This window comes from Thamnophis sirtalis, unplaced genomic scaffold (genome assembly GCF_051295495.1).
Source record: "Thamnophis sirtalis isolate CommonGarterSnake01/CBP01778 unplaced genomic scaffold, rThaSir2_p1.2 scaffold_4, whole genome shotgun sequence".
NCBI lineage: Eukaryota > Metazoa > Chordata > Lepidosauria > Squamata > Natricidae > Thamnophis > Thamnophis sirtalis.
The window spans coordinates 84,674,051-84,690,032 of record NW_028261384.1 but is presented as its reverse complement, the minus strand read 5'-3'; the positions used below and the strand labels follow the sequence as shown (position 1 = coordinate 84,690,032).

Here is a 15,982-nt window from a genome sequence, read left to right as displayed (position 1 = left end):
GATCAAGTGGTCGATTGTCTCATCTTTCTCATTACAGAGGCGACATTTGCTGTTGGTGGTAACATGTTGAATTTTTGCCTTCATGCAGTTTGTGGCTAAGGCTTGTTCTTGAGCTGCCAAAATAAAGCCTTCTATTTCTTTTTTCAGTGCTCCTGATCTTAACCAGTTCCAAGTTAGCTTTTAGTCAGCTTTGCCTACAATACTTTTCAAGTATTGGCTATGCATAGCTTTGTTTTTCCAATTTTCAGCTCGCTTCTCAATTACTTCTTTCTTATATTCAGCTTTTGACTTAGTTGTCTTTAAAAGGCCTCCTTTATTTACTTCCTTAATCATTGGTTTTTCACTTTTCTGGATGTAATCATTCAAGCTGTGTTTTTCTTCCACAGTCTGTTTTACTTGTAGGAGTCCTTGACCATCCTCTGCTCTTAGTAGATATATTTGGTCAACATCACTTTTAGGGTGCAAAGCATGATTCATTGTCTTCCTTGTTTTTCTGTCCAAATTGTCCAACTCCATCTGGGTCCTGTCAATTGTTCCTGCAGAGTATCGAATCATAGGTATAGGCCAGGTATTTATGGCTTTTATGATGTTTCCTCCATTCAATTTGGACTTTAATATCTTGCGAATTCATCAAATGTACTTGGCTGAAGTTAATTCCTTGACTTTATTATGCTTTAAGTCAGAGGCCTCTAAAATCCCCAAGTAATTGTAGTTCTGGTTTTACTGCCTTTATCATTTCTTCATTCTCAAGTTCTATTCCATCATCATCTATGACCTTGCCTGCCTTGGTTGCCATTGTTGCATATTTGTCAATTCCAAACTGCATGCCAATGTCTTGGCTAAATTCTTTTGTGCTTTCAATTAATAAATTCAGTTCAGCTTTTGTTTTACCAAACAGCTTCAAATCATCCATGTACACCAAGTGCGAAATTTTCAGTCATTTCTTTGCAAGTTCGTATCCATAGTTCATCTTCTTCAAAATGATTGTCAGTTGTAGCATTGAGAGTATAAAAAATAGGGGTGAAAGGGAATCACCCTGGAAAATGCCTCATTTAATTTCAACTTCACCCAGTTCTTCTTCATTAGCTATAAGCTTTGTTTTCCAGAGGTTCGTTGAAGTTTCCATGAATTTTTGTATATTGCTGCTGATGCCAGAGATTTTCAGGCATTTCTTGATCAAGCTATGGGGGAACTGAATCAAACATTTTCTTATAGTCTATCCAAGCCATGAACAGGTTGGTTCGTCTTTTCTTTGAATTCTTTAGGATTAGCTTGTCAATCAGCAGTTGGTCCTTTGTTCCTCTTGAATTTTTGCAGTATCCTTTCTGTTCCACAGGAAGCAAGTTATTTCTTTCCAAGTATCCATAAATTTGATTTGCAATGATACCAGTAAGGAGCTTGTATGTTGTTGGCAAACAGGTGATTGGCCTATAGTTTCCAGGATACTTTCCTTTTTCTTTATCTTTTTGGATAAAAAATGTCCTTCCAGTTGTCATCCATTGGAATTGGAATTAGAATTAATTTATTTGTATGCCACCCTTCTCCCTGAGGGGACTCAGTGCGGCTCACAATTCAGGGGGGAAGGGGTAACAAACAAGTTATAGACATAAGACAATACATTATTAAAAGAAAGCACAACAGTCATACCATTCGGGCGGGGTTAGGGTCTTTAGCCCCAGGCCTGCTGGTACAGCCAGATTTTAAGGGCGGTGCGGAAGGTCTGAAGGGTGGTGAGGGTACGAATCTCCACGGGGAGTTCGTTCCAGAGGGTCGGAGCAGCCACCGAGAAGACTCTCCTCCGGGTAGTTGCCAGCCAACATTGGCTGGCTGATGGAATTCGGAGAAGGCCTAATCTATGCGATCTTATCGGTCTAGTGGAGGTAATTGGCAGTAGGCGGTCTCTCAAGTACCCAGATCCAATACCATGAAGGGCTTTATAGGTGACAACCAGCACCTTGAAGCGCACCCGGAGACCAACAGGCAGCCAGTGCAGCTCGCGGAGGATAGGTGTTACGTGGGTGAAACGTGGTGCACCCACTATCACTCGCGCGGCCGCATTCTGGACCAGCTGAAGTCGCCGAATACTCTTCAAGGGCAGCCCCATGTAGAGCACATTGCAGTACTCCAGCCTAGAGGTCACAAGGGCACGAGTGACTGTTGTGAGAGCCTCCCGGTTCAGGTAGGGGCGCAACTGGTGCACCAGGCGAACCTGGGCAAATGCCCCCCTGGTCACAGCTGACAAGTGTTGTTCAAAAGTCAGCTGTGGGTCCAGGAGGACTCCCAAGTTGCGGACCCTGTCTGAGGGGCGTATCATTTGACCCCCCAGCCTGAGAGATGGAACACTTGGCCAATTAGTGGGAAGGAAGCACAACAGCCACTCGGTCTTATCTGGATTGAGAACAAGCTTGTTAACCCCCATCCAGTCTCTAACAGCCTCAAGGCCCTGGCTCATCACGTCCATCGCTTCATCATTTTCAGGTGTTTTTAAGATCTGGTTCATTTGGGCTGCCAATCTTTTGTGCACACTTGTAAGTGCCTTTAACCAGAAGCCATGTAACTCATCTGGTCCAGGTGCACTCCAGTTGTTCACTTTTTTGACTGTCTTTGCACCATTTCTTTTGTTATTTTCACATCTTCCATTTTATGCACTTTAATAGAATCCTCAATCTGTTTGATCCATTTTGCATTTCTGTTGTGGTTCTTATTGTTGTCCCACAAATTCTTCCAGAATTTCAGAGCTTTCTCTCTATCAGGCTTTTCATTTGTTGTTACTCCATCTCCACTTTCTTTTATAAAACTGGTGCTGATTTGCTCTGAACTGTGAGTTTTCCTTAAACTGAGTTACTCCGTTTAATCTTTTCAGCAATGGCAACAACACTCTGCTTCAGCTCTTCAATTACTACCTCAATCTCCTTATTTTCCAAATTGTATCTTACTTCCAGGCTGCTTTTGACCTGCTTGTTCTGTAGTTGACCTTGCCTTAGGTTCTTTAAGTTGCTCAAGTCTCCACGAATTTTTTTGATCTTCAATTCCAACCAAATTTTCCATTTAGGATTCCTCTTCTTGCCTCTTTGGTTCTTTTGTATTTCCAAACCCAATTCTTTGGTGGTTATGAAGGCTGCTGCATACATCAGCTGGTTTGTTTCAGCTAATGTAGTGGTTTGAATGGTTTGCACAGCTTCATTGACCTTTTTTAGTACCTTTCTCAATTCTTTCCGGTTCACTTGGTTCAGCTTTGGCAAACGTGTTTTACATTTCGGCATCTTCCATTTGATGCTTTATTTTCTCAGCTAATTAAGCAATATCTGTTGGTGTTTGTTCTTTAGTGTTTCCTTTTTCTTTATCTTCATCCATTTCATATTATTATAAATGGCACAAACCAGCAGTGGTAATCCCAGTGGTAATTGGCACACTGGGTGCTATTCCAAAAGCACTGGAATTACATTTAAAACAGTTTAAAATTGACAAAATCACCATCAGTCAAATGAAAGCACTGCTTGGATCTGCACGCATATTACGAAAATACGTTACAACGTCCTAGGCCCCTGGGTGGGGCCCAACTAGTAACCAATGCCAAATCCAGCGAAACAACTGGCCGCTGTGATACAATTGTATAATATTATAATGCCAAATGCAGACTTTGCAAAGAAGCTGATGAAACTGTTGATCACATACTCAGCTGCTGTAAAAAAAATCGTGCAGACTGATTATAAATTGCAGCACAATTCAGTAGCACAAATGATCCATTGGAATTTGTGCAAAAATTATAATATTAAAACAGCAACAAACTGGTGGGAACATCAGCCTGAAAAAGTCACCGAAAATCAGATGGTCAAGATCTTGTGGGATTTCCGTATACAAATGGACAAAATACTGGCGCATAATACACCAGACATCACACTAGTTGAGAAAAATAAGGTTACAATCATAGACATCGCAATACCAGGTGATAGCAGGGGCGACAAGAAGGAATATGAAAAAATCGCGAAATACCAGTACTTAAAAATCAAAATTCAACCATTATGGCACAAACCAGCCGTGGTAATTCCAGTGGTAATCGGCACACTAGGTGCTATTCCAAAAGCACTGGAATTACATTTAAAAAATGACAAAATCACCATCAGTCAAATGCAAAAAGCCGCACTGCTTGGATCTGCACGCATATTACGAAAATGCATTATGACGTCTTAGGCCCCTGGGTGGGGCCCGACTAGTAATCAATGCCAAATCCGGCAAAACAACTGGCTCCTGTGATACAATTCTGTTGTGATGATAATAATAATTATTATTATCATCATCATCATTATTATTATTATCATTATCATCATTATCATCATCATCATCATCAAAACTGTATGAAGAAATACAGGCTTTGTCCTTACATTTATAATATAATAGTAAAGACATGACAAATTGAAAAGGAAACGTAAAAAGAACCTGGAATCAAATTTGTTGTAAATAGTGCAAGTATAAAAGTGATAGCAGGCCAATTTGAAAAAGCCCCTTTTGCCATTCCTCACAAAGTTGCTGCAGTCCAAGAAGGCGGGATGGCTGGTCAAGGGAGCCAGGAAAATGACCTAGCATGCTTACATCCTTTGTTTCCATCTTTTCCCTCATTTCATTTCATAACTATTTGCCATTGATTTAGATAAATTAGCTTTATCCTGATGAGGTCCTAAATATTAACCTCTATGTACTGGTGTTATGATGCCCAATAGTTAAAAGATTTTGTCTCTGTGACACAATAAAGGTAGAAACTTGAAACAAGTCATTGCCCATTTTATTAGGATATGATAGTTGGGCTTATGTTTTCCCTCATGCATTGATAGACTAGATTTGGCCTATGTCTAATTTCTAGAGGGTGATAATTCTGTGCCACATGTAATATTGCAAAATGCTGTTCCACTATTTGCAGCATTGGAGGGATATGTACTGAATATAATAAGTAAAAGTGTCTCTGCAGATTTTACTCTGCTAATCATTGCCGCCTATAGGAGGAGATGCTCATCTCTGTTTTAAGGCCATTGAGTCAATGCTGTCTGAAGATATTTTGCATGGTCATAATGTCACAGAGTGCTGTTAACTTCCACCAAAGTGATATCTACTCAACATTTGTATGCTATTAAACTACCAGGCTAGTAGGAGCTGGGGCAAAGATGGTAGCTCATCCTATTGCGTGGCACTCAGGTCTTGAACCTGAGCTTCCAGCTTTCAAGCCAACAAATCAGCTGAGCCATTGTGCCACTCTTGAAGTGAATATGGCACTAGTTAAATGCACTGATTTTATCCTTGCCCCTTTTGTATCTTATTAATTTTAGTCTTGTTCCTTTTTAACTTTAACAGAACTCACCCAGTTCTGGATGTTTTCCTATATTTCAGCCTGAAGCTGGACATAAGGGCTTGGCACTTTTAATTCATTTTAATTTAATATAGGTAATCCTCCACTTAAAAACACAATTGGACCTGGAATTTCTATTGTTATGACTACAAGTAGAGTTGCACCAAGTTTTAACTTTGTAAACAACCATTTAGTAAATCACCCTAGTCATTAAGCAAATCCCAATGGCATTTTTTGTTTGAAATCAGCAAAAGAAGATCACAAATTGCAATTGTGTCTGCAGGATGTTGCAACCAGTTTCAAATACGGGCCAGTTGCCAAAGGCTTGAATAGCAATTATATGTCCCAAGAATGGTGCAATGGTTTAAGTGTGAGTATAGATAAGTAATTTTCTGAGGCAGTTGTACTCTCATTAAACAAAGCATTGTGAGTTGAGGACTGTCTGTGGGTATATTTTCTTAAATAAATAGGATCTACTGTTTCTACTGCTTTTATTGTCCTATTTGCTAATGAAGATGAAAAAAAATAGAAAATAAAGAGGCAATGTTTTGTAAAATGTGTTGCAAACCTTTTGAATTTCCTTTGCAAAATAAGATTTTTCTGTAATGTTTCAGGAAGAGCATTTTCAATGACTCACAGTATGGTGAAATCACCTGTCTCCAATGGTGCATTTAATTTTGATGGCCACATGAAGAGTGCTGCAAATAGTGGAACAGCATTTTGCAATGTTACATGTAGCACAGAATTATCACCCTCTAGAAATTAGACATAGGCCAAATCTAGACTATCAATGCATGAGGGAAAACAAGCCCAACTATCATATCCTAATAAAATGGGCAATGACTTGTTTCAAGTTTCTACCTTTATTGTGTCACAGAGACAAAATCTTTTAACTATTGGGCATCATAACACCAGTACATAGAGGTTAATATTTAGGACCTCATCAGGATAAAGCTAATTTATCTAAATCAATGGCAAATAATTATGAAATGAAATGAGGGAAAAGATGGAAACAAAGGATGTATGCATGCTAGGTCATTTTCCTGGCTCCCTTGACCAGCCATCCCGCCTTCTTGGACTGCAGCAACTTTGTGAGGAATGGCAGAAGGGGCTTTTTCAAATTGGCCTGCTATCACTTTTATACTTGCATTATTTACAACAAATTTGATTCCATGTTCTTTTACCTTTCCTTTTCAATTTGTCATGTCTTTACTATTATATTATAAATGTATGGACAAAGCCTGTATTTCTTCATACAGTTTTGATGATGATGATAATGATGATAATGATAATAATAATAATGATGATGATGCACATGCTAATGAAGATAAAAAAATAGAAAATAAAGAGGCAATGTTTTGTAAAATGTGTTGCAAACCTTTTGAATTTCTTTTGCAAAATAAGATTTTTCTGTAATGTTTCAGGAAGAGCATTTTCAATGACTCACAGTATGGTGAAATCACCTGTCTCCAATGGTGCATTTAATTTTGATGGCCACATGAAGAGTGACATCCATGTGTACCACACTGTGCACAAAGACTCAGGATTGTACAAAGACTTGCTGCACAAAATACATCTAGATAGAGGGAATGAAGATAGGCCTTCGCAAGAAAATAACTACAAGTTACTGCGGCGCAATAATAGCTACACTTGTTACACAGCTGCCATATGTGGGATGCCTGTGCATTCTTCTTTCAAGGCTGCTGACATGTCAACACCAGAAGACAGTGAAAAGCTAGTTACGGACACAGTATCTTATTCCAAAAAGAGGGTTCGCTATGACAGTTACTCCAGCTATTGCAATGCTGTAGCTGAAGCCGAAATTGTAGCAGAGGAAGGTGATGTAGAGATGAAATTGGCATCAGAGTTAGTAGATCCTAATAATCCCAATGAAGATATTGCTGAAGAAGAAAAGGATGAACGGGACTCTTCAGAGGTGCATCTGCTTTTTCACTTCCTCCAAATCCTGACAGCTTGCTTTGGGTCTTTTGCTCATGGAGGTAATGATGTCAGGTAAGTAATAATGCCTGCACGTTTGTTGTATTATAGCAATTTATGAGTGTTGTGATTGATTCCAGTTGTTGAAAGTTCTTATATCATTATGGTCTTCTGCACTGATTCTCAACAATTTTAAACATTTAAGATGCTTATTAGAAATGGTTTTATCTATAACTTTATATCAACTTTAACCTATTTCTTGCCATGGTTTCTACTCATTTGCATGAAAAAACCACAGATAAACAAGGATCTCGCCCCTACTGTGAATAAACCAAGGAATGGTTGCTCAAGTAAAAATAAAAAACCAGCACAAACATATAAACTTACTAAGCCAATACAGTCATCAGAACTCTCATAACAAAAAGAAACTCTAATCTCTTACTTTTGTGTGTTTGTTCTTCTACATAAAGGCCAACTGTTGCTAATAATTCAAAAATATTATGTGCTTTCTGTAAATATTTTTAGAAGGAAAATTAAAATTAGTGATTGTAAAACCCAACTAGGTTATAAAAGGAAAATGATACCATTTGATCCCTTGTAACTGTCCATAAGATGATGTATGATTGGTTAGAATAGTGGCTCATTCCAGGAAGAATGGAAAGCAGATGGTTACTATCAGATATCCTGGTTTGAAGATGTTGATGAGCTATAATATTCAAGTATTAACCTTGTGGGTGTTTTATAGTTTCTGCTTCTTTATTATTTCCTCTCCTTCTTTAGAATTATAATAGCAATTCCCAAATTATATTCTGTGAGTACTTACTGGAGTTTCTGCAACAACAAATTGTCAATGGCAGGTAAACAGCTTGAGAGAGACCTTTATTGATATTATGGAAACATCCATGCATTTACAAGACAGGATCATGCTGTTTTTTGCAGGATAAAGGGGGGAGGAGGAGAGAACAATCATATTCAACAGTTCTCCCTTAACATAAAACATTACAATATTGCCATAATAGTTTATTTAAAAGATTGCAGGAATGGAACACTATTCATACGTAGAAAATGGAATATATGGAAATCCTGTTGACAAGTAATTACCAATTTTACATTGGCTATTAAATGTATTACAAGCACAATATAATATTCTTGTGACCTGTTTGCAGTTGCATGTAGTTTAACTTTTTGAGAATCACTATTATCAAAAAGAATGTTTTTCTATTTAGCAACTTTTACACTCTTTTGATCCTGTTTTTGTTTTCTGGGATGGGAGGAGAGATAATCCTTTGTTTATACCATTACATTATGGAGGTCTTTTAAGGAATGTTTATCTTTAGAAGGGCATTCCCCCCCCCCCCCAAATATGTAATTTTTCATATAAATGTTTTCATTCACTCCTAGTTGATAAATACTGTGCATTAATATGTTAGGGAGAAGCTTTGATTTAGTAGAATATGAATAGGACTATAACTAAATGTTATATCCACGGTTATTCAGAATCTGGATCCATGGGGCACATTGACATTTACATTAGGCTCTACCAGATGCTGGGACGCATGTTGTGCTGAAAATTCTTCAAAGCTGTTGAAACTAATAGCTAAATGGTTAATGTCACATTTTTTAAAATATAAAACCTATTAAAACATGTGTCTTTTTCTTTAGATAAATCATACAGATTTATGTGTAATTGATTAGAAAAGTTATAAAGAAATTACAGTACATTTATGTTTATATCAATGTAATTGGCCTAATTTATATCTGGTGGGTTCTTTTAAAAGAAAAAACCTACAAAAACAAAGTAACTGGGATAAATATTACTTCAGTATACATTCACTGGGAACCCTGCATGCTTAACTACTAATAGAATGGGAGGCATCTTTACCGAGTTGTTCCCATTTCTATGTAAATTCCTCTTCACTTACTGAAGGATCTTGCTGTTGAATATCTAAATTTCCACATTATGTCAAAAACAAAGGGAGATTTGCTAGTCAAAAAATTTCAGCATCCTAATTTGAGTCCCAGATATCTTTATTAGACTGACTGACTATCAAGAAATGTAAAATTGACCCAAGGAAAGAGGGGAGCGAAAAAGAAGTACCGTATTTTTCAGAGTATAAGATGTACTGGAGTATAAGACACACCAAGGTTTTGAAGAGGCTTTTTTTTAAAAAAGTAAGTAGGTAGATAGAGGGATAGAGAGGGAGAGAAAGAGAGAGAAATACAGTAGGTAGGTAGGGAGAGATAAAGAGTGTGTGTGTGTGTAGGTAGGTAGGTAGAGGGATAGAGAGAGAAATAGAGACAGAGAAAAATACAATAGATAGGTAGGTAGGGAGAGAGAGTAGGGAGGGAGGGAGAGGGAGAGAAAAAGAAAAATACAGTAGGTAGGGAGAGAGAGAGTATGTAGTTAGGTAGATAGAGGGATAGAGAGAGGGAAAGAGAAAAATACAGTATATAGGTAGGGAGAGAGAGAGAGAGTAGGTAGGTAGGTAGATGTTTCCAGGTGTATTTATCCATATGCTGGAGAAGGAAATCGCTGACATTCGGCAGCACCTAAGACTTTCTTTCTGCTGGCACAGCACTTGAACAGTCTAATTCTTATCAATCACTTAAAGAGCTTTCCAAAAGGGGGGGGGAAAGTTTTTGCACTCTGCAAACCACCCAAAAAAATTTTTTCTCCAAAAAAAGGCATGAATAGCCTTGGGTGTGTGTGTGTTACAGTGTGCTGGGGGGGGGGGGCAAAAACGAGCAAAAAACGGCCTGTTTTTTGCGAAAACAGGCCCTTTTTGTCAAAAAAAATTGCAAGCATAGCCTTATGGAGGCTTATAGAGTGCTGCTGAGGGCTGGGTGGGGAGCAAAAACAGCCTGTTTTTTGCTCATTTCTGCCCTCCCCAGCCCCCAGGAGCTCTTCTGAAAGCCTCTGTAAGGGTATTCACTGCCATTTTGGTGAAGGGGGCATGGCTTCAGGATGCAAAAAATGCTGTATTCAATGTATAAAATGCACCCAGATTTTTCCTCTTTTTTGAGGAAAAAAGGTGCGTCTTATACTCTGAAAAATACCGTAGCTATTGATGTAGTTTGGGGAAGAATTTGATAGACTTCAAAAGCTGGCACAGTTTTGTGTCCTTGAGTAATCTTAATAACATAATCAGGATTCTACAGTGTTTACAGAATTAGTATTTTTTCTTAAGTTTTCCTGAAGGAATCATAGGAGAAACTCAGTATTTGGGAGCTGAATATTTTTCCTCAGCTAGTTAATGACTGCATCTACAATTATTGTTTTTCCCCTTTCTGATCAGAAACTGGGTTAAAACATACCTCCCATCCCCAATACTACTAGGGAACAGATAAGCATTATACAATCTGTTCTCAATTTATATTGTATCTCTTTGTGAAGTTTAAGGATGAGGATAATGATAAGTAAACATATACATGCTGAAAACAGGATAAAAGGTAATGCAGAAATAAATGGCTTAGAGTCTATTACGTCATGATGTCTATCAGGTTCCCCAACTTGCCTGCCTTTATTATTCTGCAGATTTCTATAATAAAAATTAAGCAAAAATCTAGGTATGTTATTTCCAAAATCTCTTTTCTTTTTTAAAAAAAAACAATTTTTACTACTTCTCCTGTGTGCTGCTTGGGGAATCCAAGCATGGGTTAACTTTGTCCATTAGCCTTGAGACTGAGTTATGTAAATTGGTGACCACGCCTCCACTGGCCGGGAGGGCTCAGTTTTCTTAACTCAGTCCAGCCAACGAGACGTATATCAATTCTTCTCCAGACTTCTGGGACAAAATTATACTCTTTTTCTGGATTTCCTTGCAAGCACGATGGACTTAATTGGTGGAAAAGATTTACGATGGGGAGGCGACAGTTCACTGTCTGCCAGTTCCCTCTATGGCTCTTTTTACCGCTCAGGTATTTCTCTCCCATTTGGAGCCGTTTGGGGCTTGAGTTTCCCCCCCCCCCCCGTAGGCGTTTACAGCCTTTGCAGGTGGCTGAGCGGCAGATCCTTTGTGCCTGCCAGCAGGGGTTTTTTCTTCCACAGCGCGGAGCTTCAGGCTGACAAGAGCCCCTGCTGTGGTAAGAGCCTCGGAGCCCTTGAATTGCCTGCCGTTCGCGGCGCGGCTTCTCTTCTCTTGCCGCTGGGAGTTACCCACTGTTCGCAGCGAGGTTTGCCTTTGCGGAAAGCCGATTGCATTAGGGCAGCGCGCCAGCGGTCCCGGCATTATTTTCCCCCTGAGAGCCTAAAGGGACTGTGCTTGTGGCTTACGATTTGAATTTGGCGCTCGTTTGTTCGGCGCCATGCTGGGGCCGTTTCTGACGCAGGCGCAGCTGAGACTCCTCTTGCAGTTGCTGATTCATCGGCCCCTCCCAATTCCCTCACTTCAGCTTTGTGTGCCTTGGGGAGGAGTTGTTTTCCTGCTGCTTTGCTGGCCACGCGGTCTCTTTGCCTTTCAGTGAACTCTGTGCTTTGTGCCTTTTGAGTCTTTTCGAATCTCAATTAATTGCAATGGCTGATCATTCTACTGTGGGAGGTACAGTTGAAACCTCTTCTGATAATCCGGGTGCTGCCCAAGCGGGGGTTAGTTCAAGGCCTGGCAGAGCCACTCTAGGGCCACCAGTCAGAGGCCCAGGGAGACCTCCGGAGCTCCGGATAAGGGCCACAAAAAGAAGGATAAATCTAAAGCACCATCTAAAGCCTCTGGAGAGGGTAGAGTTTCCCCTCCCACGCTCTTACCTCAGCATATTTCACCAGCCCCACAACCTGCAGGCCTCCAGACCTGGTCTCCAGATCGTTCCTTGCCTGTTATCCCTGAATCTGGGGCAGGGGGTTGGGGATCCAGCTCCCCACAGCACTGCCCGAGGCCCAGGCTATTCCAATATACTCTATGCCACGTGCTGGGCCCTCTGCCACATTTACTCTCACTGCTGCAGGCCTAAGGCCTATGGAAGGCTATGACCAGGGCCTATCCCCAGATATTTACCAAATGATATCTGCAGCTATATCCAGGGGGGTGGATGCTGAGCTGCTTCGGAGGAATCAGGCCCCGGTGGTGGTTCCCACCCAGGGTGGGCCTTCTCTCCCAGCTCCACAGGGGGATCTGCCTGACAGGGCCTGTTTCCCCTCTTCCCTCTACTTATGGTGAGGATTCGGCCTTGGTGGAGGAAGGGGAGTTGATTGATAGGGAGTTCTCTGATGATGAAGGCCTGATCTTTGACCAGCCTAATTCTTCTAGTCTGTTTCGGCCTACTCTGTTTAAATCCTTGTTATTTAAAGTAAGGCCACTACCCATATGGGAGAGGTAGCTCCCAAGGATAGTTGTGCTGTAGGCCTGGACACCACTGAATGCCTCTTTGCTGAGCCAGTTTCATTGCAGGAGGTGGTTCCTTCTCCAAAGCTTTTCATGGATCTCATTCAGAAGCAATGGGACCAGCCAACTGCAGTTACCCCTCCTAGCAACGGGAACAGGAAGCTGTACACTTCTACCCCTGATTTGGAGACCCTTTTGCAATTTCCAACTGTGGATCAGCCAGTAGCAGCCCTAGCTTCCCCTGCCCTGATTCCATCTGAGATATCTGAGGGCCTGAAGGCTGAGGACCGTAAAGCCGAGACAGTTATTCGTAAGACACACCAGGCCACGGCCTGGGCTTTACGTGCTGCTACTGCGGCATCGTTCTTTAATAGGACCTCGGTGCTCTGGCTTAAGCAGTTGCAGGAGAGGCTAGCCCCTGACGAGGTGCGCCTTCACCAGGACGTTACTAAAATTATGGCTGCCTTGGAATTTTCGGCGGATGCCACGCTTAATGCTGCTAAGTTTGCTTCTCGAGCTGTAGTCTCCAATGTGGCCTCCCGTCGCCTCTTGTGGCTCTGTCATTGGCAGGCTGACATTAAATCTAAATGGCGCCTGGCATCCACGCCCTTCAAGGGCGGGGCTTTGTTTGGCTCTGTTCTCGATCCCATTCTCATAGAAACAAGGTCCTCCCTTCCTCGGGGGGGGGTGCAATACCAGACGACAGCAGCCATACAACAGATGCCAGTCCTTTCGGGGCAGCTATTCCGGCTATGCAGCGGCCCCCTTTGTTCCCCATTACAACAGGGGCTTTCACCAGTCGCAGGACCACGGCCAGGACCGTGGGGGGGGGGGCAGAGATAGGGGACTCCAACAGCACCAGGCGCAATCCCACAACAGGAGATCCTTTCGTGGCTCCGGAAACCGGTCCTTTCGGAGGTACTGGTGACTCGCAGGGGGAAGAGTCAGTGGGCGGGCGTCTGCTGGCCTTCACTCATCAATGGGCGGAAACCACCTCAGACGCCTGGGCCCTTCAGGTGGCGAGGCTGGGCCTCACACTAGAATTTCTCTCCATTCCTCCAAGACGTTTCATCAGGTGTCCCGTTCCCAGGTGCTCAGTAAAGCGGCACCTCATGGAAGCCGAAATAAATCATCTCGTATCCATCAAAGCAATAGAACAGGTTCCCAAGAGGCAGGAAGGTCTAGGGTTTTACTCCATCCTATTTCTGGTGCCCAAAAGCTCAGGAGGATGGCGAGCCATTCTAGATCTGAAAAGACTCAATTGGTACATCAAGTACCAGAGGTTCAAGATGCAGTCGTTGAAAAGCATCCTGGCATCCATCCGCCAAGGTGACATGATGACGTCAATCAACATCAAGGAGGCGTACCTCCATGTGCCCATTCATCCAGCCCATCGACGGTTCCTGCGCTTCCACTTTGCGGGCCGTCATTTCCAGTACAGGGCCTTGCCCTTTGGCCTCTCATCGGCGCCCCGCACTTTTACCAAGCTCCTGGCGGTGGTGGCGGCCTCCCTTCGTTCGGTTCCAGTGAGAGTGAATTGTTATTTAGACGACATCTTGGTCCTGTCACCATCCCGGGACCAGGCCCTATGGGATCTTCAGGTAACGATGGACTCCCTGCGGAGGCACGGTTTCGTGCTGAATCTTCCCAAGAGCCATCTGCAGCCGACTACAACGCTGCTTCACTTAGGGCTGAGCGGACTATTCTGACAAACCTGCAGTATTCCAGTGAGGTCATCAGCACGATTCAGGCGGCACGCCGACCTTCCACCACTCGAATTTACGAGGCTACTTGGCAGGCCTTCTGCAAGTGGTACCGACGGGCTGGGGCAGACCCCCTCCAGGATTCGGTGCCCCGAGTGTTGGACTTTCTACAATCTGGTCTTAACCAAGGTTAGGCACCCAACACGCTCCGCAGGCAGGTCACAGCTCTTGCCACGGTGATTGGGGGAGGTCAAGGACGCTCCTTGTCACAACATTCTCAAGTCAAGGCCTTCCTGAAGGGGGCGGCCAACATCCGACCTCCGACCGTGCACCGCTACCCTACCTGGGATCTGTCATTAGTGCTCAGGGCACTTATGGACTCTCCTTTCGAACCTATTTCTTCCATCAGTCTTCGACTATTGACTCTTAAGACAGTGTTTTTGGTGGCAATTACATCAGCCAGGCGGGTTTCCGAGCTGGCGGCTCTTTCCGTTTGAGCGGATCTCTGTATATTCCACCCCAGCAGGGTTGTTCTCCGCTTGGACCCAGCCTTTCTACCAAAAATCAACACGCTGTTCCACAGAGCTCAGGAACTCGTCCTTCCGGACTTTTGTCCCATCCCTTCTCATCCTCAGGAGCGCCAATGGCATCACCTGGATGTGCGCAGGGTTCTTCGCCGCTACGTGAAGCGTACAGCGTCCTTCCGACGGTCTGAGGCACTCTTTGTTTCATTTCAACCATCTTCCATGGGACAGAAAGTTTCTTCTCATACGATAGGACGGTGGTTGAAGGCGTGCATCGCCCTTGCTTATGACAGTCAATCCCGGCAGGTTCCCAGGCGCATCACCCCTCACTCTACCAGGAGTGCGGCCACCACGGCAGCCTGGTCCACGCAAGCCTCAGTGGAAGAGATCTGTAGAGCAGCCACCTGGCCTACACCATCACCATTTATCAGACATTACAAGGTTGATGTGTATGCCTCGGCTGAGGCATCCTTCGGGCAGTGTGTATTGCAACAGGTGCTCCCCCCTGCGGGGGACCCTGGCCAGCCTGGTTCCCGCCCTGGACCTTAATTGCTTTGGCATGTCCCATGCTTGGATTCCCCAAGCAGCACACAGGAGAACGACCGTTGGACTTACCTGAACGGTCCTTCTATGTGTGCTGCGAGGGGAATCCAAACCCGCCCGCAGCTGCGGCTGGCCAGGGTGGTCATGTCTTCAAATTCGTTATCTTCATTGATATGTACCGCTTTATGTCAGATGTTATTTGCTTATGACTTGCGTTTCTTCCTGAATATGTTTGTATGCCTTTTGGCTACGGCCTTTATTACTACTGTTATTGTTATGTTATTATTGTTCTTCTTGTTATACATCAATAAACGGCTGACTTCATACGAAACTGAGCCCTTCCGGCCAGTGGAGGCATGGTCACCAATTTACACAACTCAGTCTCAAGGCTAATGGACAAAGTTAACCCATGCTTGGATTCCTCTCGCAGCACACATAGAAGGACCGTTCAGGTAAGTCCAACGGTCGATTTTGAACAAGGATCAACAAACATAGAAATAAAAATATAAAAACCCATCTTCCATTACAAATTGTAGAAAGTGTGTCAGTTGGTTACAGAATTTCCATGCATCTCTTCCATAGTCACCACCTGCTTTTCATATCAAGTCCCTTTTCCTAATG

At 42.8% G+C, this 15,982-nt stretch overlaps 1 protein-coding gene across 5 annotated transcripts in view; it reads left to right on the top strand.

Moving 5' to 3' along the window:
• SLC20A2 (solute carrier family 20 member 2) overlaps window positions 1-15,982 on the top strand; it is an 88,586-nt gene that overhangs the window by 61,533 nt on the left and 11,071 nt on the right. For all 5 annotated transcript variants that reach the window (XM_087713244.1, XM_087713242.1, XM_014066267.2 and 2 more), the window contains exon 8: window positions 6,763-7,351. In XM_087713244.1, the coding sequence (XP_087569370.1) occupies window positions 6,763-7,351 (589 nt within the window). The remainder of the gene's footprint in view (window positions 1-6,762; window positions 7,352-15,982) is intronic.